General features: G+C 44.8%; 1 protein-coding gene and 1 non-coding gene across 3 annotated transcripts in view; both read right to left on the reverse strand.

Moving 5' to 3' along the window:
* Positions 1-10,706, reverse strand: part of YWHAQ (tyrosine 3-monooxygenase/tryptophan 5-monooxygenase activation protein theta) — a 35,141-nt gene extending 24,435 nt beyond the window's left edge. The window contains exons 1-2 of one of the 2 annotated variants that reach the window (XM_021697743.1): positions 10,577-10,706; positions 9,825-10,182 (exon numbers count right to left, since the gene is read on the reverse strand). In XM_021697743.1, the coding sequence (XP_021553418.1) occupies positions 9,825-10,118 (294 nt within the window). In that variant the 5' untranslated portion in view covers positions 10,119-10,182; positions 10,577-10,706. Of the gene's footprint in view, positions 1-9,824; positions 10,339-10,576 lie in introns of those variants that run through there. The other variant, XM_044918934.1, reaches the window with a different exon arrangement.
* Positions 10,707-20,833: 10,127 nt separating this feature from the next.
* Positions 20,834-20,906, reverse strand: TRNAR-CCU. The gene has a single exon. It is a non-coding gene; the product is annotated as a tRNA-Arg (tRNA).
* Positions 20,907-21,391: the final 485 nt, after the last annotated feature.

The following is a 21,391-nucleotide window of genomic DNA, read 5'->3' on the forward strand; positions in this document are numbered from 1 at the left end:
TGAATAAGCAAAACAAGAGGGAAAGTGGGAGTATTAATACTAGATGAGAAACACCAGCAAGAGCAACTTGGCCACTAAAAAGTCTAATCTGAAAATCAGTATCATTAGTTTTAAAGCATTTTCACGTACTTCCCCACTTATTTCCCATGGTTTCCCTAACATTTATAAACAGCAATCTAAGACTGTCCTTTAAGAAACAAGCATTTACATTAAATTTATATTAGCCCTTATAGTCAGGGATGCCTGGATGGCTCAGTAAGTGTCTGCTTTCGGCTCAGGTCATGATCCCAGGGTCCCACATCAGGCTCTTTGCTCAGCGGGGAGCCTGCTTCTTACCTCTGCCTGCTGCTCCCCCAGCTTGTGCTCTCTCTCCTCTCTCTCTCTCTCGCTGACAAATAAATAAAATCTTAAAAAAAAAAAAATCCTGGGGCGCCTGGGTGGCTCAGTTGGTTAAGCGACTGCCTTCGGCTCAGGTCATGATCCTGGAGTCCCGGGATCGAGTCCCACATCGGGCTCCCTGCTCGGCAGGGAGTCTGCTTCTCCCTCTGACCCTCCCCCCTCTCATGTGCTCTCTCTCTCTCATTCTCTCTCTCAAATAAATAAAAAAAAATCTTTAAAAAAAAAAAATCCTTATAGTCATGTTCTTACCACCTGCACCACTGTTTCCCCATTTCTCCAAGTAAAGCCTACATAAACATACAGAAGAGAGAACGTTCACAGTTAAAGTTAGTAAACTAAGGATAATAAGATACTTATTTAGTACCAAATCCAACTGGAGTAAAAGGTTCAGAGGATGAAAAGATCATGGAATACAGCTCATGTGAATAGAAAAACTGAAATGTATAGTGAAGATCTGTGTGAAAGAAAAGTTTCATTGAGATGCTTCAACCATGCTAACAGCTGACCCATCTCCAAAAGCTTTGTAACTTTCAAACCTAAATGAAACCAACTGCAAAAGACCATTATCTACATATTTCATTCATGTCAACTCTGCTTTGGGGTTGGGAATTCAGGAGTAAAAAGAGAGATCATCTTAACCTTACATTACCATTCTCAATATAAGGAAGAAGTCATTCCAACATACCAGTTCTTTCATTTTTTCAGGAATAGGGACTCTTTAATACTCAGTATCTAAAACCAACTTTTCCTTTTTCTTTGTTACCAAATCTGTGGCTTTTCCTGGTCCCCAAGCCTATATTCTTAAAATAGTTTAAGGGATGAAGGGATGGGGCAATGAGAAGGAGAAGGTTTTACAAATTTCATTATCACCACATAATGAGTGACAACTACTCAGAAAATTGCTCAATCACCCCCTGATGATCACAGTGATGATTAGCAAGTTTCAAAGCAGAATCCCCACAGAGTAGCAGCAATTTTCAAAGTGTGGTCTGGGGACCTTTAAGAGTCTCTCTCACACTCTTTGGGGAAGGGGAAACAAAATCAAACCATTTTCACAATACTAAGATGCTTTTTGGTTTTTCATGGTCACCGTTAGATGAGTGGAGTTTTCCAGAAGCTACAAGAGATGGGATACTGCAACAGACATAATGTAAAGCAATGCCACTATTTACTTTTTTTTCTCTTTAAAAGTTATTATTCTACTTATATGAGGTATCTAGAGTAGTCAAATTTAGAGATGGAAAGTAGAACGGTGGCTGCCCGAAGGAGAGAATAAGGAGTTCAGTTGGAGAAGATGAAAAAGTTCTGGAGATGGGTGGTGGTGATGGTTGCACAAAGTAAATGTACTTCATGCCCTAGAACTGTACACTTAAAATAGTAAATTTTATGTTATGTGTATTTCACCACAATTTTTAAGACCACACATTATGTTAATTTCTAGTGAGTTTATTATTCCAAATGCATTCTAAATGGATTACAAAATTCTCACTTTTAATTTCTAATAATGTAAACATCTACAGGTATAAAACAAAAGCTTTTGGGTTCTACAATGTGTTTAGGTTTGTCTTGAATCCAAGAACTTTGAAAACCACTGCTCTCTAAGTAGGGTTGGCTGGCTCAGTTGGTAGAGCATGAGACTCTTGATCTTGGGGTGGTGAGTTTGAGCACCACCTTGGGCACAGAGTTTACTAAAAACAAAAGACAAAAAAAAAAAACAACAACACTGCTTTAGAGTATTGGTCACTTATGTAAGTCTTCCACCATAACCCATAACTCCATCAATCTAACATTCATCACCAAATAAAAACAAAAGCTAAGGTGACAAGTCTATCACCCCTTTCTCTGAGGTGGATATCGAAACCTTTCCATACATGCTTTTATCTTGACATCAGTAAGACCTAGGTTTCACTGTATCTTGCTATAGGTTTTAAAGGCATTCAATCACAGCAGTGTAAAATATCATACCCCTAATTCATGGCAACCACCAACTACAGTGAACACTCCTATACCCACCACCCAGATTTTACTATTAACCTTTTGGCGTACTTGCTTTATCACATACTCATCCATTTCTATTAGTTTTCACATAAACTGAAGACACCAGTATATGCATCACTAGTTCTTTTCCTTTTGAAGCAAAATTTATATAAAATGAAATGCATAAACATTAGGTGTACATTTGGTGAGTTTTCACAAATGCATGTACTGGTGGAACTCAAACCCATATCAACATAAAGAACATTACAATCACCAAAGAAAGTTCCCTCCAGTCAAGTCAATCTCTGCCTCCATCTGCACAGAGGCCACCATCCTTCTGACTTTTCACCCATAGACTACTTTTGCTTGTTCTAGAATTTCACATAAATGAAATTACACGATGTATTTTTTAAAAGAAATTTTATTTATTTATTTGAGAGAGAGTGTGTGAGCGCAGGAGCGGGGGGGAGGGGTGGGGGTGGAGCGGCAGAGCGAGAGGGAGAAGCAGACAAGCAAGACTGCCTGTTGAGCAGGGACCCTGATGGGGGGCTTGATCCCAGAACCCTGAGATCATGACCTGAGCCGAAGGCAGGCGCTTAACTGACTGAGATGCCCAGGTGCCCACACGAGGACTTTTTTGCACAGCTTCTTTTATTTAGCATGTTTCTGAAATTCACCTATATTGTAGTGTATAGCAATAGTCCATTCCTTTTTATTGCTGAGTAGTATTCCATTGTGTGAATATACCACAGTTTACCCGCTTTACTATTAATGGACTGTCGCCAGTCTTTTGCTCTCAGAATAAAGCTGTTATTAACATTCTTGTCCAGGTCTTTTTCTGGACCTACATCTTCATCCCTCTTATGTAAATACCCAGGAGTGGAATTTCTAGGAGGGAAAAACCTTTTTAATTACGGAAAATTTCAAACACACACAAGAGAGAGAATAGTATAATGGATTCCCATTAAAACCAGCTGCACCTATATTGATTCATAAACCCTCATTTCATTTATGCCCCCACCCATTATTTGGAAGTTCTAGATACATCATCATTTTGTCTTGAAATATTTCAACATGCAAACAATGTTTTCAAGTCTGGTCAGATTATTTATCATGAAATATTCAAGAAAACTTCATCATTGGGGCGCCTGGGTGGCTCAGTTGTTAAGCCCCTGCCTTCGGCTCAGGTCATGGTCCCAGGGTCCTGGGATCAAGCCCCGCATCAAGCTCCCTGCTCAGCAGAAAGCCTGCTTCTCCCTCTCCCTCTGCTTGTGTTCCCTCTCTCACTGTCTGTCTCTCTGTCAAATAAATAAATAAAATATTAAAAAAAAAAAAAAAAAAAGAAAGAGGGCGCCTGGGTGGCTCAGTTGGTTAAGCAACTGCCTTCGGCTCAGGTCATGATCCCAGAGTTCCGGGATCGAGTCCTGCGTCGGGCTCCCTGCTCAGCAGGGAGTCTGCTTCTCCCTCTAACCCTACCCCCTCTTGCGCGCTCTCGCTCTCTCTCAAATAAATAAATAAATAAATAAAATAAAAATAAAATAAAAGAAATAAAAGAAAGAAAACTTCATCATTGATTTACCTACAGATTAAGAGTATAAAGTATCAATGAATGAACTATAATTTTTCTTCTCTTGATGTATCTTAAATGATGCCTTCTCCACCATTCCTCCGTAATACCTAGACAGTCAATGGTACAAATATATATTCTGTTCTTACTCTGAAACAACTAGAGCTAAACACAAAACCTGGTATTGAGAAATATCACATAAGAACACCAATATGATCAAGCTGATCTCCGAACTGTTAAGCACCTTGAATTAACTAATCCCATGCTATGGTACCATTTTATAAGTGAAACTGTATATGAGACTTAAAAAAAAGTCTGGTAACTAGGCCTTTCTGAGAACAAAGATAGTCCTCATTACCTCCAATACTGAACAAGGAGGTAAAATTTGAACCCTTCCAGTCACTAGATTTTTGTTAGCCTCAAAAATCTATCTGTGCTGGAGAGGATAAGGGGAAATGGCCATTCTCAACAACTGCTGATGACAGTGCAAATGCACACAATCTTTTCAGAGGGCTATGTGGAAAAAAGAAAAGCCCATCTTTTGATTTGGAAATTTCACTTCCAAGAACCTAACCTAAGTAAATCCTAGCATAAAGCATGCAGCAAGGATGTTCTTCCCAGTGTTGTTTATAATGGAGAAAAATTGTTTACAACCTAAATGTTCAAAAGAGCATTAGTATAATTATGCAACATCCAAATAAACACACACCAAGGGTTTAAAAGCCTGGAACCACATACGCATATGCACATTATACATATAAAAATAGCATATATGGCAGTTATGAATGAGAGGGGAATATTTGCTGTTCATCAATTTAATCACCTCTTCCTAATAAATGTCATTATAATTTCAGTTGCATCTTTTTAATCTGTGCCAAGTTTTTCAAAGAGCAAAGCTTAGAGCTTTGGAAGCAACCATGATACACATCCTTGAAAATCCAACACTCAATTTAAGTTCCAGAAAAGTGAACTCTATAGAGTTAAAATAGCACACACACAATAGTAACAAGAAAAAAAAAATGACTGAAGTCTAGACAAAGGGTTCATCTAGACAGATGCCAACATGTTAGTAAGAACCCAAAGGGAGGGGTGCCTGGGTGGCTCAGTCGGTTAAGGGTCTGCCTTTGGCGCAGGGAGCCTGCTTCTCCCTCTTCTTCCTGTTCCTGCTTTCTCTCGCTGTCTCTCTCGCAAATAAATAAAATCTTAAAAAAAAAAAAGAACCCAAAGGAAGGCATTATACAATCTAGTACAACTTAATACTGCTCACTTTATTCATGATCCAGCCCAGAGTTTCTCAACCTTGGCATTACTGACACTTTGGGCTGGGTAATTCTTTGTTGTTGTGGATTTTCCTGTGCATTATATGATGCTTAGCAGTATTCAGGCCTCTAACTCACCATATGTTAGTAGCACCCTTCCTTCCCACTCTTGACAAGCAAAAACTGTCTCCAGAACTTGCTAAATGTCCCCCAAGGGGTAAATTCACCCTGGTTGAGAACCACTGATCTAACTTCATACTTGCATGTCTGTACGCACAACATTCCATTCCATCTCACTCTTAAAAAAACAACTCTTGGCTTCAAGGAGCTAACAATATAAAGGCAAGATGCTAGAGTCAAGAAGTTTTAGAATTTTATGCGATATCCTGTATATAAGGAGGGCTTCAAAATTATAGACTCTGGGAGTTTTGTCCACCAGAGAGACCTACCTTCCCTCCTTCACAACTTACAGACATAATGGCCTATATTAAACTGTACAAATTCCTCAAAACAGAGATTCATACTGTAATCTTCAGTCAGCTACCCTGTATTTAGGGCAAAATGGGTTTCACTTAATTTCATCTGGAGTCAGACCACTTGGGTTCAAATCCCTGCTCTACCATTTACTAGCTTCGTGATGTTGACCAACTTATTTAACTTCCTCATGCCTCGGTTCTCTTAAGGTTAAAACAGAAATAATACTAACAACTTACCTTATGGGAACAAAATGAATATAAATTGCTTAAAATAGTGCTTAATGTATAGTAAATGCCCAATAAATGTCAGTTACTTGATATGATTTTAACTACAAACCTATTAAGGCAGGCACCATCATCATCAATTTATAGATGAAGAAACAGGCCAAGAGATTAAGAAACTTGCCCGTGGTCACAAAACTGTAAGGCTGTGGTGCAATGATTCAAAAACAGTCCGTACGATTCTAGGGCCCGTAATTTTTCCATTATGTCAATAAAACTACATTAAGATTCATTAACTATCAAGATCAGTCTTACTTCAAAATAATAACCAACACAAGACACATTTTCATTAAAAGATTAATTTAGAACCCTTAACTAAATTCAAGCGTATTACTGAATTAAGGTCACATTGCTTTTACACACAGACACAACTTTCACAGTTTTGTTATCCCATTTTAAATTATTCTTATTTACATACATCTTAGTTTCATACATTATTTATATGTTATACCAAACCAGCTTATTAAAATTAGTCTACTAAAAGACCATCAACACCCAAGGATAACATGGGGTTGTCTGAGACAGACGTTATCTTGTATACGTTCTCTAAGTGTCTTGTTCTTACTCCAAGGTCACTGACTTTGTAGATGACAAATTTTGTTACCAAGTCCCAGAAGGCTCTGGTGAACCTTCTGATTTCTTTGATTTGCCCTTACCTCACACCTAAGTTCTTGATGACTCCCAAACACCGCACATCTGCTATTTACCCTGCGTGGTTGTCATACAACTTACTAATCTTTCTTGCTTAAACTTTGCTACTCCCAATAAACCAACAACTCATGCATCACCTCCTCCTCCTGAAACCATTTTGCTATAGTTGTTAGTTTTCCAACATTTCATACACTGTCAATGACATGTTCTTCAACCTGGACTTTAAAAATTACTCATTTTAGAGTTGGGAGAAAGTCAGAACAGAAGTCGAATGGCTAGGATCTGTAGAACTTTCTAGTCCCCCAAAATGAGAATGAAAAGAGACCCAGAAACTTAGCCCAACCCTCTGGTTTCACAAACAACCCTGAGAGACCGGTAACTGGGTGAAATCTCTAACCTCTCTAAAATACTACGAAGAGTTTGGTCTTGGCCATTTGGGCCCTCTTTAATCTCCTTTGCTCTTTCGATTACTCATTTGGACTTTAGCATTTTTTCCTGCCTCTACAGTTCAGTATCCTCTCTCAATACAGTGATTATCAAGAGTTGGAAGTTGTCCTCCATGGTTATTTTGAGTAAATAGTCCAAATAATTCCACCCCCAACCTACTGCTCTATAAAAGAGAAAGGCTAAGAATCTCTGCTATTTAGGATCAAAATTTTGCCCATCCTTCAGGTTACTTTTTTACTAGTCTTCTATAACAAGTCAGTTTCACTTACTTTCTCCACACCAAATGCACCTTCCTGTTCACCAAAGGAAAAAAGAGAAAGTCTCATTTTAGCACCCATGTTCAGAAATCTCATGTTTCACTCTTCTTTCCTCATTATTTTGGTAGAATCTGCATTAAATTACTAACTTATCAATCATCAGGCTTTGCTCACTAGTCTATCACTTCCTCCTTGTCTGTCAGTTAAGGTTACAAGCCGGTAATCAGCATTCAAACCATGAATTCTAGATGCTGCGACATGTACGCCATTCAAAAACCATTCAAAAAAAAAAAAAAAAACCATTCAAAAATCTTCAATGCCTCCCTCACTGTCAACCAAATGAAGAAATCTCACTCTGACATTCTCTTATATGGTTCCAACCTCCCTTTCCCGACTCTCCTCTATCAAAGCTCACTCCAAAACCACGCTTTGTGAAGCCTTTCCTGAGGTTTCAGTTTCCTTTGAACTACGTAGCATTTTGTTCATAAGCATCTTATGGGAATTATGTACTTGGGAATTTCTCACATGCACTCTGTATTATCAATTATTAGAGGACAAAAATCTACGGTTCTTCGTTTTTTTCTTCCCCATACTGCTTAGCAAAGTGCCTTGCACATACGAAGCTCTCAAAAACAGTTGCCAACTTGAAGATGGGCTTTCCCAAGATTTCTTTATAGGCTGCACATCAAGTCACAATTAGTTTCTGAAGCCATTTTGTTAATAAAAATATTTTACTTACACCTTGGGGTGTCTCCAACGAATCAAACTAAACTCTATTTCACTTCGTATAAAAAAAAATTGTCCTCATTTCAGGGGTTCTCTCCTACTGAAATGTTCTCTAGAAAAGTCTAATATACCTGGTCTTTCAAGTCACTTGTCAACTAAGCAAAACTCTACTCACGCCATCATAAAAACTAAATTTATAAGATCCACCAAATAAAACAGATATTCCTTTGGCCCAGAGTTCACTTGCTAGAGAACAGGAAAAGCTCTGTGGTAATTCTGAATTGCTGCAAGGTAAGTAACAAAACACGAAGTAATAACTGAACAGAAAGAGACTGAAACATGCTGTGAGAGCACCCAAGTCCTATATACATAGAAAAGCCTCTCCTTAACACATGGAATTTGTAGGAGTCTTCCCTTGCTCACAGAGTCAATGTTGTCAATAACCATTACCATATGCTACTGAAGTCTGCCATCTCTTTCAAGTTGGCAAATTTCTTGAAGTAAAGCAGCAGCAATTCAGTTTGAAAAGCTTTTAAAGTGCCTCCTCCATGCCAGGGAGGGAGTGGAAGCTAAGGAGACCTATAAATATAACATAAAGTACACTCTCTGCATCGCCCCTTTACCTGCTATCTCCATTAGCCAGGACTTTGACCAGATCACCCATTATTTGTATTAGAAAACTAGGTTAAAGAAGTAAAAAAAAAAAAAAATCCCTGCCATTTGTTATCTGATGGGGCAAGAATGAGAGGGTTGGGAAGGAAAGAGGCATTTTCTCTTCTATTGCCTCCTGAATAATCACCAATCTAGCACACTTGCCTTTCAAAGCCCACCTAAAATGCCCAAAATCAGTAGGCCTTTTGTAAAAGTTGTACTTAAAAAAACACTCCAGGATATAATGCTGGCATTTAAAATTTAAAACCTTATGTTACTGATCAAAAGCTCCAATGCCATGACAAAGCTAAAAATGTTCTCTCTCACTAATAAGAGTGAATCAGAGCAGTCACCTACTCCACCCAATGCTAAGACTGGACAGTTCACAACCTGGACAGCCTTCCTTGCCTGCTCCACACCAGAAATGAATTTGATTCGATTTATTAGTGTTTAAACGTAACTAAATAATAGCGAGAAAATGTTATCAAATACTGAAATTTATCAGGACATTTTGTCCTTTGGATTTATCTGTACCTTCTTCACAGTTACCCAACTTTCCCCACCCCCTCCACTCCTTTTAGCACGGAAAAGCTCAACAGACACTGTTACTTGAAAAATGAAATATCTGTTCAGATTTTTGAAGTAAATTTCCATTACTAGGTTTGGGAGGAAAACCTACTACACACACATTGTCTCTATCGAAAAGGTGCCTGCACCTTCTTTCCAACAGGCTGGAGCCTGTGAGTTGATTCCATTCATTTAAAGGGTTCCCAGATCTCCTCAGTACTCTTAGGAAAATGATTTTCAGTCTTGCAAAAACCTACTTGGATGTTTCAAAGTTACACAGTTTGGTAGCAACCCAGCATCTGGGCAAAGATCTGCTCACCTCTGGAAAAGCAGCTTTTTGAGTCTCAAGAACTGAAACAACACATTCAGGAGGCCAAGGCTAATCTTCTAAAATCCTCCACACGTCGGCAGACAATTAGGCAAGCCCCGGCCCACGTTTCTTTCCCATTCCCATGAAATTCTCAATGAAAGGCTTCACACACAAAAGGGCCTTGGCGCCCCAGTCGCACAATTCCCCGGCTCCCGCAACCCCTTCTCTCCCCAGCCCGGACAAGTGCAGACTCACCAGCACCGTGGTGCAGATGGACCTCAGCTCAGACTCCACTTTCTCCCGATAGTCCTTAATCAGCTGCAACTTCTTGTCCGAGGTGTCGGTTTTCTGCTCGATGCTCGAGATGACCCTCCAGGCGGACCTGCGGCCCCCGACCACGTTTTTGTAGGCCACCGAGAGCAGGTTGCGCTCCTCGTTGGACAGCTCGGCGCCCTGCTCGGTCACGGCCTTCATGCAGGTGGCCATGTCGTCGTAGCGCTCGGCCTGTTCGGCCAGCTTCGCCTTCTGGATCAGCTCCGTCTTCTCCATGGGGACGCGGAGAGGAGAGCGAGGGCGAGCACCGACCCGGATCGGGAGGAGGCGTGCGGACGGCCTGCGGGCGGGCGGCGGCGGCGCGGACAGAAAGGCGGGGGCGGCGCCGTCAGACAATGCGCCCGCCACCCGGGGCCGCCCGCCGCCCGCCAGCCGCCCCTATTGTCCGTCCCCGCACGCGCCACCCAGTTGAATTTCCCTCCCCCGCCCACGCTCCCCGCCAGCGCCCGGGAGGCCGAGGGGCGCCCCGCGGAGGCGGCCCGCGGTAAGGGGAGGAGGAAGGGCCGCTCCCGCGCCCGCCCGGCCCAAGATGGAAGCGGCCGTTGGCCCGCACCTTGCCGCCAGAGCCGTCCCTGAGAGCGGCGTCGAGGCCGGCCGCTCCCGAGGGTCGGCCTCCCGCCCTGCCCTCAGGCCCGGCCAGGCCCAGGAGGGCCAGGGGCGACCGTGGCGCTCACCTTCACGTCTCCGCGGCCGCGGCGCGAGTCCCACCACTTTGATCGGCTTTTGGCTTTAGCCGAGGACCCTCCCGTCTCAGCCTACCCCGGAGCCGAGGGACGGGCCGCCGCGCCGCTGCCCTTGCTCCTGCCGCCCAATGACGCGCCGAGATGCTCCCGAGAGTCCCGCCTCCAGATCCGCGGCTGGCCAATGAAGACTGAGCGCGCGGAAGGGGGCAAAGAGGGCGGGGCGGGAGGGGGAGCGGAGGCTAGGAGGGTGGGTCGGCTTGGGCAAGTTCGGTTGGCCGGCAGGCTGCGGCTTCGGCCACGGGGTTTCCTCCAATTAGATCCAGGGTAAAAGGACGTCACTGTTGCCATGGCGATGCTGTTACCAACTCCCCTCATCCTCCCCGCCACCCGCAGCACTTGTGGGTGCGGCACGGGAGCGGGAGTCTCGCCCCACCTCTCCCGCGGTGGCCGTGTCTCCTGCTGCAGCCCCGCCGCAGATGGTGCATTGCATCTTGAGGGCTAATGCAGCCGCGGCTCCCCTCGGCTCTGGTGAGGAGGGCCCGGGATGGTGACATAAGCGGCTGTTTGGTTGCACAAGCTCCTTTCTTTCCTCCACCTTCCCCATTCGTGACAAAGGTTTGGAGCTCCATGCACTGAACCCAGCCTTTAATGACGTTGCGATTGGAGCTGCGAATTAGAAATAATCCCGTCCCCATTAAAGAGGAATTCGTTCCTGGAGAAAGTCGCTTAAGAATGACTTTTCATGACCAACTCAAGTTTTCAGACGGGCCCCTAAAGCCAAAAATTCCCTTGTAAAATTCCCGAGAAAGTCCAGGCAGGTCTCTCCGGCAAAGGCCAGATGTTCTAATTTTATCCTGCCAATCAGGATAATTTGGAGAAAAACACACATTATGCACCCCTCCCCGCCCAAAGCAGCTGTTCTTATATCTCTGGCTAGTCTTTCCAGGTTATGCATCTAAATACATAATTTTTTTACACATCGTTTTATGTGTATATGGGTTTCATTTTCTGGTGTTATTTTTGAGAGGACACTTGGAAACCTAAAATTCTCTCCTAGATGTTCACTTTTGACTTTCTCCTAGACTTTCTCCTGCTCACACTCTTCTGAAGTGAGAAAGTTTGCCCCAGATGCCTTTTATTCAGGGTCACCACTAGCACTTTCTTTTCTCTTTAAACTAGGCACACCCCTCCAGCCACGCCCTTCGCTCTTGGCAGGTCGCCAATGCCTGACAACTCAGGTGGCCTTCCTGGGTGTCTGGGAAGAGATCTCTGTGCCATCTTAAGATGAAAATTGCCATCTGGGCTCACACTGCTGTGATTCTGGTTCCAACACGTGCAAGGGAGTGGGTCTTTGAAAGCCGAAGAATGCCACAGCTGAGAAAGAATTTCAAATCTAACTGGGGGCTGGAGCAGATCTGGAGAATCTCTAGAATGGAAGATCTGAGAGTTCGCACAGATGGCAGGAGAAGGTACAGACTCTCCAGAAATCTAAACTCCCTCCTACGGGCCCCTCCCTGTCCTGACTTGTAAAGGTTGCTTTGTGCTTTGACGGACAGGAGAGGCCTGGGTTGGAAAAGGCCTGTGTCAATGCAAAAATGCCTCACTATGTCCTAGCGTTCTAATGTAGGGCCCTGCTGTTATTTCTGGAATCCCTGGGGCCAAGCTGCAGACACACAAGTGTTTATGGCCATGCGGGCTGGGGTGGAGCCGGACACCAAGAAATCCCAACGGAAAGAATTTGCATGTGGAAGGTCAGATAAAATGCTTTCTGTATGACCAGTGAATTTCAAGCTTAGAAATTAGAGACAGCCCAAGCAAGGGGACATACCGGTGGAGGTGGATGGGACACAGAGACCCTTGAAGGCAATTATCAGGGGACTGAACCTCTGTGGTAGGCAGGGAGGGAAGGGGCAAGCACACTAATTCTTTTTCGGAAAGTCTGGGCTGTGCTGCCATCTCCCTGGGTGACCTTGGGCAAGTTTTCGCTGCTCTCTGTAACTCAGTCTTTAAAATTTCTGCTTTTCATTCAGTCATCAAGTATTCATTGAGCACCAACTCATATAGTTACAATCATCTGCAATCATGGGTGAAAACTGCTTCGAAATAATGGCCCACGATGAAATTACAAAGTATTTTATGGGGGTCTAAAGGGACAAGTGCATATCTGAACACCTCTGCACCTGACAGAACTCGGGGAGAGAAAATTAAAGCCCTGGGAACTTCAGGTTCCCCGACACATAAAAAGCTAACCTTTACTGATTGAATACATGTGTCAAACACTATTTTACGTCTTTTGTATTAACTCATTTAATCTGCTTAATGCCACTGTGAAGTCAGACTACTATGATCACCACCTCTGTCTCACAGATAAGGAATCCAAAGCACAGAGAGGTTAAGTATGTGCAAAACTCCTCGCTAGTGAATGGCAGAACCTGGATTTGGACCCTTGCACGCGATCTGGGCAGCCAAGCCCATCTCTGTTTCCACTCTGCCAGATCTTTGCTCAGTGCTCTAGGGACTCTAGGAAAGATCAGACTAATCTCTGTCCTCTAGGAGTTTCATCCTGTAAAGATAAAATGTGTTAAACATCCACATCCAACGTGCTGGCAAGCACTCAAGGGAACACAGCTCACAAAGAAAGTACTCACAAGTCATTACTTATTTGTTTGATGTTCTTGTTTTCTTTACTAAATTCCTTGGTGAGAAGAAGCTGCTGGAGCAAGAGGGAGCACATTGAATCTGAAGCCTGAAGATCCTAAATTCCAGCCCTGCTATTTATTTCCAGTTTGACCTTGGATGCCGTGATCCTGTCTGAACTTCAGTTCCCTAACCTGCGAAAATCATCCTGCATCACAAGATTGTTGTAGAGCTATCACATAGGAAGATGTTGGGCGTATTGCAAATGTTCAGTAAATGCTAGGTTTCTTCCTCCCTTCCCTCTGTTTGGAGGGAGGGAGATGCCTGTCTGCCCAGCAAGGAGCCTTATCTCTTCAATCACTGTCATAATTAGTGGAGTTAATGGCCTGCAGAATGGCCACAGTCGGTGTATACATTTCAGAATGTATGAGTTCTCCCAGTTGAGTTTACTCATAAGTTGTTTCGGTGGTTTATTTGGTTTATTTGCACAGTGGGTTCGTTTCAGAGGAACTTCTTCCTGTCCTGCCATATGGCAGATATTTTACTGACAAACATTTGAGTGGGACTCTTCACCCACATCCCTGTGTAATCATTATCAATACTTCTGTTTAGTGGATAGTTGAAGGGTTGTCCCCATTGTTCACTCTACCTGGAGGCACTAAGTGAGATTCACATAGAGCCCAGACGGGTAGGGAAATCAAGGGAGCTTGGTCAGGGAAGTCTTCCAGACATTCCCTGGCATAAGGCCAGGTCAGGCCTAGAGAACTCCGTTTCCCGTCAGGCCTGCAGTGGGAGAAGTTTATTCTTGCCATCTCTAGGCATCCCTCTGTGCCCATGGTTACCCCATTTCTGGCATCTCCTGGACACCCCTTGGCTACATAACTATATTCTAAAAAAAATCACTGTGTGCTTTAAGGAAAAAAAAAACAAATCAAGTCATTCTTTCATTAAAAACCACATAAGTCTAGGGGCACCTGGGTGGCTCAGTCGGTTAAGCATCTGACTCTTGCTCTCAGCTCAGGTCTTGGTCTCGGGGTCTTGAGTTCGAGTCCTGTGGTGAGTCCAATGTGAAGCCTACTTAAAAACAAACAAACAAACAAACATGTAAGTCTTCAAGTGATATTTCTTCTGCCACGACTTGTATTTTGAGGAAAGAAAGCTCTTCCATTTGAAGAACAAAACTTCACTGGTAGAATGTCAGGTATCCTGAAGCAGCTTTTGGTCAGCTGGCCTCTTGGGGAAGGGTTCCAGCATTCTGCCATTTCCCCAGCATTTCCTATGTGCTAGGCAATAGAGTATTTTTTAAAACGCTTGATCACTTTTGTAATGATGATTGTGATGATGATAATGTTAACTGAAAATGTAATAGCATTCATTCTACCAAAAAAGGAAACAATACATAAATGTTCAAGGGAGATTAAAAAGATCTTGAGAGGCTGATTCTGAGAGGTGACCACTGTTAGCATTTTGGTGATCTCCTTCTAGCTATCTCTCTTTTTGTTTGGATATATGTATGTGGTTTTACATTTATGAGATTGCATTCTTCACTTTGTTCAATGTGATGGCTAATTTAATGTGTCAACTTGGCTGAGCCGTGGGGTGCCCAGGTATTTGATCAAACATTATTCTGTGAGGGTGTTTTGGGGAGAGATTTATATTTAAATTGGTGGACTTTGAGTAAGCAGATTGTGCTCTGTCCTGTGGGTGGGCCACATCCAATCAGTTGAAGGCCTGAAAACAACAAAAGAGTAGTTTCCCTTGAGCAAGAGAGACTTCTCCAGCAGATGGTCTTTGGACTTCATCTGAAATATCAGCTCTTCTTCAGTCTCCAGCAGACAGCCTTCAGACTCAAACAGAAACATTGGTTCTCCTGGGTCTCCAGCCTATAGGCCCACCTTGCAGATTTTGGATTTGCTGATTCCTTGCAATAAATCTTTTTTTATTTTTATTTTTTTTAAAGATTTTATTTATTTATTTGACAGAAAGAGACATAGCGAGAGAGGGAACACAAGCAAGGGGAGTGGGAGAAGGAGAAGCAGGCTTCCCGCTGAGCAGGGAGCCTGATGCGGGGCTTGGATCCCAGTACCCTGGGATCATGACCTGAGCCGAAGGCAGACACTTAACGACTGAGCCACCCAGGTGCCCCTAAATATCTTTTTTTAAAAAAAGATTTTATTTATTTATTTCTCAAAATGAGAGAGAGCACAAGCAGGGGGAGTGGCAGGCAGAGGGAGAAGCAGGCTTCCCGCGGAGCAAGGAGCCTGATGCGGGGTTCGATCCCAGGACCCTGGGATCATGACCTGAGCCAAAGGCAGATGCTTAACCAAATGAGCCATCCAGGCATCCCAATAAATATCTTTCTGTATATGTACACATCCTATTGGGTTTTTTTTCCCTGGAGAATCTCGACTAATACAACCAGTAACTTTCTTTTTTCACTCAACAAATGATATGATATTTTTAAATACCTTTAAGCATATGTCTATGACATATAAATCTCTCTCAGTCAGACTGTGAGCTTCCTGAGAGTAAGAGTTTTCTTTTCTTCCTTTTTTTTTTTTTTTAAGATTTATTTATTTATTTGAGAGAGAGCACAAACAGAGGAGGGCTAGAGGAAGAGGGAGGGAGAGAATCCTTAAGCAGACTCCCCACTGAGAGCAGAGCCCAACATGGGGCTTGATCCCAGAACCCTGAGATCATGACCTGAGGCAAAATCCAGAGTCGGACGCTCAACTGACTAAGCCATTTAGGCGCCCCACTTTTTTCTTAATGTAAGCTCTACGCCCAATATAGGGCTTGAACTCACAACCCCAAGATCAAAATTCGTACACTCTACCAACTGAGCCGGCCAGCCAGGCCCCCACAAGAGTTTTCTTTTTTGATCTTGTGTCTCTAGTGCCCTCTCAACAAAAGGTAGGTATTATAATCCCCACTGTGTGGTTGAATAAACTGATGCTCAGGGAGGCTACGTTACCAGTCCAAATTGGTAAGCAATGGAGTTATGATTCAAAAACAGGCCTGTCTGATTTCCATCTTCTTCCGCCGCAATAAACAAGACTCTGAGCCACCTGCGAGGGAAGACAGAAGCTCCGATGTTTGCAGCCCAGGAATAATGTTTGGTTATTTGAGGCTGGTGGGTAGCTGAGTATATATCTGCCAGTGAGTCAGTGGCTGATTTTATTTTCATATGAAAATCTCTGTTTTTACACTCAACACATCTGCAGGGAGAGGGCACCTTCTCATTCCTTGTCTGTTTCCTTTAATTAATTACATGTCCATCTCTCCCATTAGCTTGTAACCTTCCAGTGGGCAGAAATTCCTCTGCCTTCCGTGTCCCTGGTGTCTCTGACTGACCCATAGAAGGGATTTAGCGAAGTTTTGTTTTGTTAGTGAATGGAGGCCATCAAGGGGGGCATTTCCAATAATAGCAATTGTTTGCACCCAATCGTATATGTAATCACTAGAACGGTAGTAAATTCACAAATGCCATAAACACGGGATTGCATCTGCTATGAGGAGCACACGAAGAGACTTGAAATTAGCATGGAAGGTCCCTGAGCAGTCAGAAATCCTTCCTAAGCTTCCTGCACGAATGTTTACACACACTACACTCCGAGGAGCGCTCCCAACCCTAACTCAGGACCAATTTCTTGCTAAGTCGTTCAACAAAGTATTGAAGGGTCTACCATGTGCCAGACTCTGTCCTAGGGGCTGGGATTCCAAAAATGATTAAGACACAGCCCGTGCCTACGAGGACCTTGGCGGAGAGCCCAGAGGTGGGGTGCAAAACCCGGGGCTCAGGGAGGAACTGGGCAACTCTCCCTCTCTTTTCGGTTCTCACGTGCTCACCTACCTGGTTTCCAAGCCTGCGGGGTCTAGAGGTGGCTGTTTAGAAGGCAGGAGTAGAACTACACCTGGGAGTCCCTCTGAATCCACTTTCCCTTCTCACCTGATGATGCAGAGCTGAGTAAGAGCTGAGGCTTTCAAAGGCCTGTCCCCAGGGGCCAACCGGGCATCTCCTCTATGCAAGGCAATCAGTTGTCAGCGTGGAGACCTCAAACCCACAAAAAGCACATAAAAAAGCTCAAGAGGTTGGCGCCAATTAGTCGAAGGGCACACGGCAAATGTATCTCAGACAGGGCCGAGGTGTATAGCAAAGAGCCTTCATCATCACCCAAAAATGTTCAAGATGTTCTCATTTTGTTGTTGCTGAAGAAGTCAGTTATACACTATATACATATATCTATATATATCTATATATACACTATATACATATATCTATATATTCAGATATATTCATATCTATATATTCAGATATGTATTTTGGTACATAAAGCAGCAAATCTTCAACATCTCCCAAATTATGACTCATCTGCAGACAATTCAGGACAGTTGAACGGTTGAAGGAACACAGAACTGTTGGAGAACAATGCACACAGGACTCGATTGTATGACTCTCACAGCAAGTGCTCTGCAAAGAGCTCTGGACAGCATGTTGGAATGCGGACCACCCAGGGAGAGTTTGGTATCCAGACACGGAATCTCTTCTGCTTCTTCACCTCCTTCTGCCGTAACCAGCTCAGCCACATAGGCAGCTTAACAAGTGCAGGCCGCACTGGGGAGACTGGTTATGGTAACCTCCTGGCCCCTGCACAGGGAGGATCTGGTAAAAAAAAATGCGAGTCTGACCCTTGCATTACTTTCCTGCTTAAAATCCTTCAGCAGCATTTAGCTGCAGCTCCTGGTTGGACTAGAAGCCAGACGGCCTGGGTTTGAATCCTGGCTCCACTCCTCACTAGATATGTGATCTTGGGCAGGTTACCAAACTATTCTGTGCCTTGGTTTCCCCATCTGTGAAAAGGGGATGATGATAACAATAATACCTCTTCAAAGGGTCAACATGAGGATTTGATGAGTTAAAGTTGATAAAGCGCTTTGAACAGTGCTGTTTATGTGCTCCTGAGATAAACAGGATCAACTCAGAATCCTTCCGGGGACTCATGAGCCCCCAGCGATCTCCCTGAAGCCCCTCTCCTTATCTCTTGGCTTTCCCCTCTTTCTCTTGGGCCTCTGCCCCTTCTAAGCTTTGCTCCTGCTCTCCCCTCTTTCCTCACCTTCTCATCTTCCTTACCTTCTCATTTCCAGAATCTCAGCAGCAATGACCCTCCTATCCCCTCCCAGCTGGGTGAGCTCCCTGAGCATGAAGCACACTTCTCCTGGTCTGATTCCCTGACAGGCTGAGGCACCGGGAAGGTGGGATGATGCCTCTGTGATTTGCTTGCGTAGCCCTGGTGCCCCACAGAGTGCTTGGCAGAGTGCGTGCCGAGAAATGGATGGCCAAGTGGACAAATGAACAAAGGACGGATGGAGGGAGGAGTCATGGGCAGGCACACAGTGGCTTCAGGACAGGGTGAGCTGAGGCTGCTTGCTCAGGAAGGCTTCGGGCTGGCCTGGGTCCGGCCCCCGGCTGGAGGCACCCATGACTTCAGCTGCGAGGGGCCGGAAGCCCCAGGCAGCCCCCTAGGGCCTTCCTTCCCCGCGGTCCCATCCAGCTCTGTGAACAAGCTCCCACCTGCCGCGGGTCTGGTGATGAAGAGAGCCCAGGCAGGCGACCTTTTGCAGAGGGAGGGATTCTTTTGAATGTAGTAACTCCCTGATTAATTTGCACAATTTCTCTTCTGGATTTCCTGAAAGCCAGGATAAGCCCAGGTAAGAAATTTGGGGGCATCATACATCGAAACAAAACACAGAAAGCTTGTTCCATCAAAAGCCTCCCCTGGAAGGAAGGAGTCCACGTCACCCTGCTCCGCTCTGAGCTCCTGGAGACGGCGATTGCGCTAATCGAGGCCCGTGAAGGAAGGATCCCCCGCCCCTCTCCCTGCCCCTGGTCCTGAAGCCCGGAGACTGGCCAGCCAGCCCCAGTGTGTTCACACAGAATACAGCCGTCCCACAGCTTCCGGAAATAAAGGGGGAAAGGCAGCCACTTGTCGTGTCTTGAGCCAATGGATTTAGACCACGAGACCAAATAAGAGAGATGTAAAAAACCCACAACCTCCAGGAAGTCGGTGAAATGAGACTTCGCTCACCAGCGGCAGGCAGAAGGCAGTCTCAGGACTCTGACAGAAGGTTGTGGCTGCCTGTGTGGGGATTGGGAGGCCGCCTGCTGAGGCTCGGGCCCGGCCCAGATGAGAGCATCACAGGGCCCCCAGGACCCTTAGAACCTCAATGAGAAAAGCACATGTAGCCACGTTAGCTAGGAGGTGCTCAGGAAATGCAGGTTTCCCTCACCCTTCCTGAAGACCCCGGGACCCAGCTTGGACAAGGTTAATTACGACATCAGGGTCCTTAGCTGCAAGTGACGGAAACTGACTCTTGTGGACTTACATATGAGACCATTACTTCTTACTGATCATGAGGAAGGCTGGCAAACCAGGCCTCTAAAATGGGTGGGCGCTAGGGAGGTATGTAGCCAGAACCACAGCCCAAATCGCACTGCAGACCTTACTCAGAGAGATCCCTGTTGTTTCAGCCACTGGATCCCATCCACCCATCCCTACCGCACTCCATGGGTGCAAGACACTGGGCCCTAGACCCTGCGTTGGCTCCAACCTCAATGAAATCCGAGGCAGCCTTGCTGATGCCCCCCGAAGGGATTCTCCACCATCCCCATTTCTTTTTTTTTTTTAAGATTTATTTATTTATTTATTTATTTGACAGACAGAGACACAGCGAGAGAGGGAACATAAGCAGGGGGAGTGGGAGAGGGAGAAGCAGGCTCCCGCTGAGCGGGCAGCCCGATGGGGGGCTCGATGCCAGGACCCTGGGACCATGACCTGAGCCGCAGTTATACTTGGCAAAAGCCAGGGGGGCACATGAAAGTTGGAGTCTGGGAAAAGCCTTAGGGTGGATCTCATCTTTCTCCAGAAGAAAGAAAGGGGGGCTTTGCTGTCATTGACGCCTCTACCTGGAAGGCTTGTCCCCACTCAAACTTGACCTCCTCCCAGATCCACAAAGATCTCTCTCTCTCTCATGGAAGACGCTATTCCACCTCTAGATTGCATCATACTTTTAAGAAATGAATCACTTCATTTATGTATGTCTTGCAAAGCTCCCCCAGGATGGAGACAAAAATCTTATTCATTAAACAGTTAACAAACATTTATTGAGTGTCTGCTAGGCCTTGGGGAGACTGAGGGGACAAAGGCAGGGCCTGTGCCTTAAAGAAGAAGGTCAAATCTGTGCCAGGTGTGTCAAGGTGGGAAGGCTTCCCAGAGGAGGTGACCTGGTTTAAATGAGTCTTAAAGATTAAGATGATCTTGACTATTGGGGGGCAGGGGGAGAAGTACACTCTAGAGAGATGGAACAGTATAGACAGAGGCAAGGAGTCATGAGAAAAATGGTGTGTCTGGGTAACAGAATGGGTGGGACATGGTGTAAGGGTGTGGTCCCCGCAAGGAAGTGGGAGATAGGGCTGCTAATGAAGAGTGGGGCCACATTCTGAGGAGCCTTGCATGTCTTTCTGAGGAATGGGTGTTGCATCCTGAGACTACTAGGAATCACCAGATTCTCTTTATTTATTTATTTACTTATTTATTTTTTAAGTAAGCTCTGTGCCCAACGTGGGGCTTGAACTCACGACCCCAAGATCAGGAGTCATGAGCTCTACTGACTAAACCAGCCAGGCATCCATATTTTTATTTATTTATTTTTATTGTGGTAAGATTGACCATTTTAATCATTTTTAAGTGTGTCTTTCGGTGGCGTCAAGTGCCTTCACATCATGGCGCACCGGTCACCACCATCTGTCTCCAGAACTGTTTGATCTTCCCAAACTGGAACTCTGTGCCCATTAAACAACATCTCTGCCTCCCCCCACCTTTTCCACCCAGCTCTGGCAACCACCACCTGCTTTCTGCCTCTGTCATCAGATCCCTTTAAGCAAGAGAATGACCTGACGGGATTTTCTAGGATTCCTCTGGCTACGATGAGAAGGATGGGTTAACAACCTTGAGGCAGGAAGTCATTGCAGCGAACTCTGGAATTGCTGAGGAGAGGGATCAAGGCAATGTCCAGGGTGGTGGATGGGAGTGGAAGGGATGAGAGACCTTTCAGAGATGAGTAGATGTAGGAGTGGAGAGCCATCCAAGACCACCCCAAGGTGTCTTCTTC

The sequence above is a fragment of the Neomonachus schauinslandi genome, chromosome 10, assembly GCF_002201575.2.
Source record: "Neomonachus schauinslandi chromosome 10, ASM220157v2, whole genome shotgun sequence".
Lineage (NCBI taxonomy): Eukaryota > Metazoa > Chordata > Mammalia > Carnivora > Phocidae > Neomonachus > Neomonachus schauinslandi.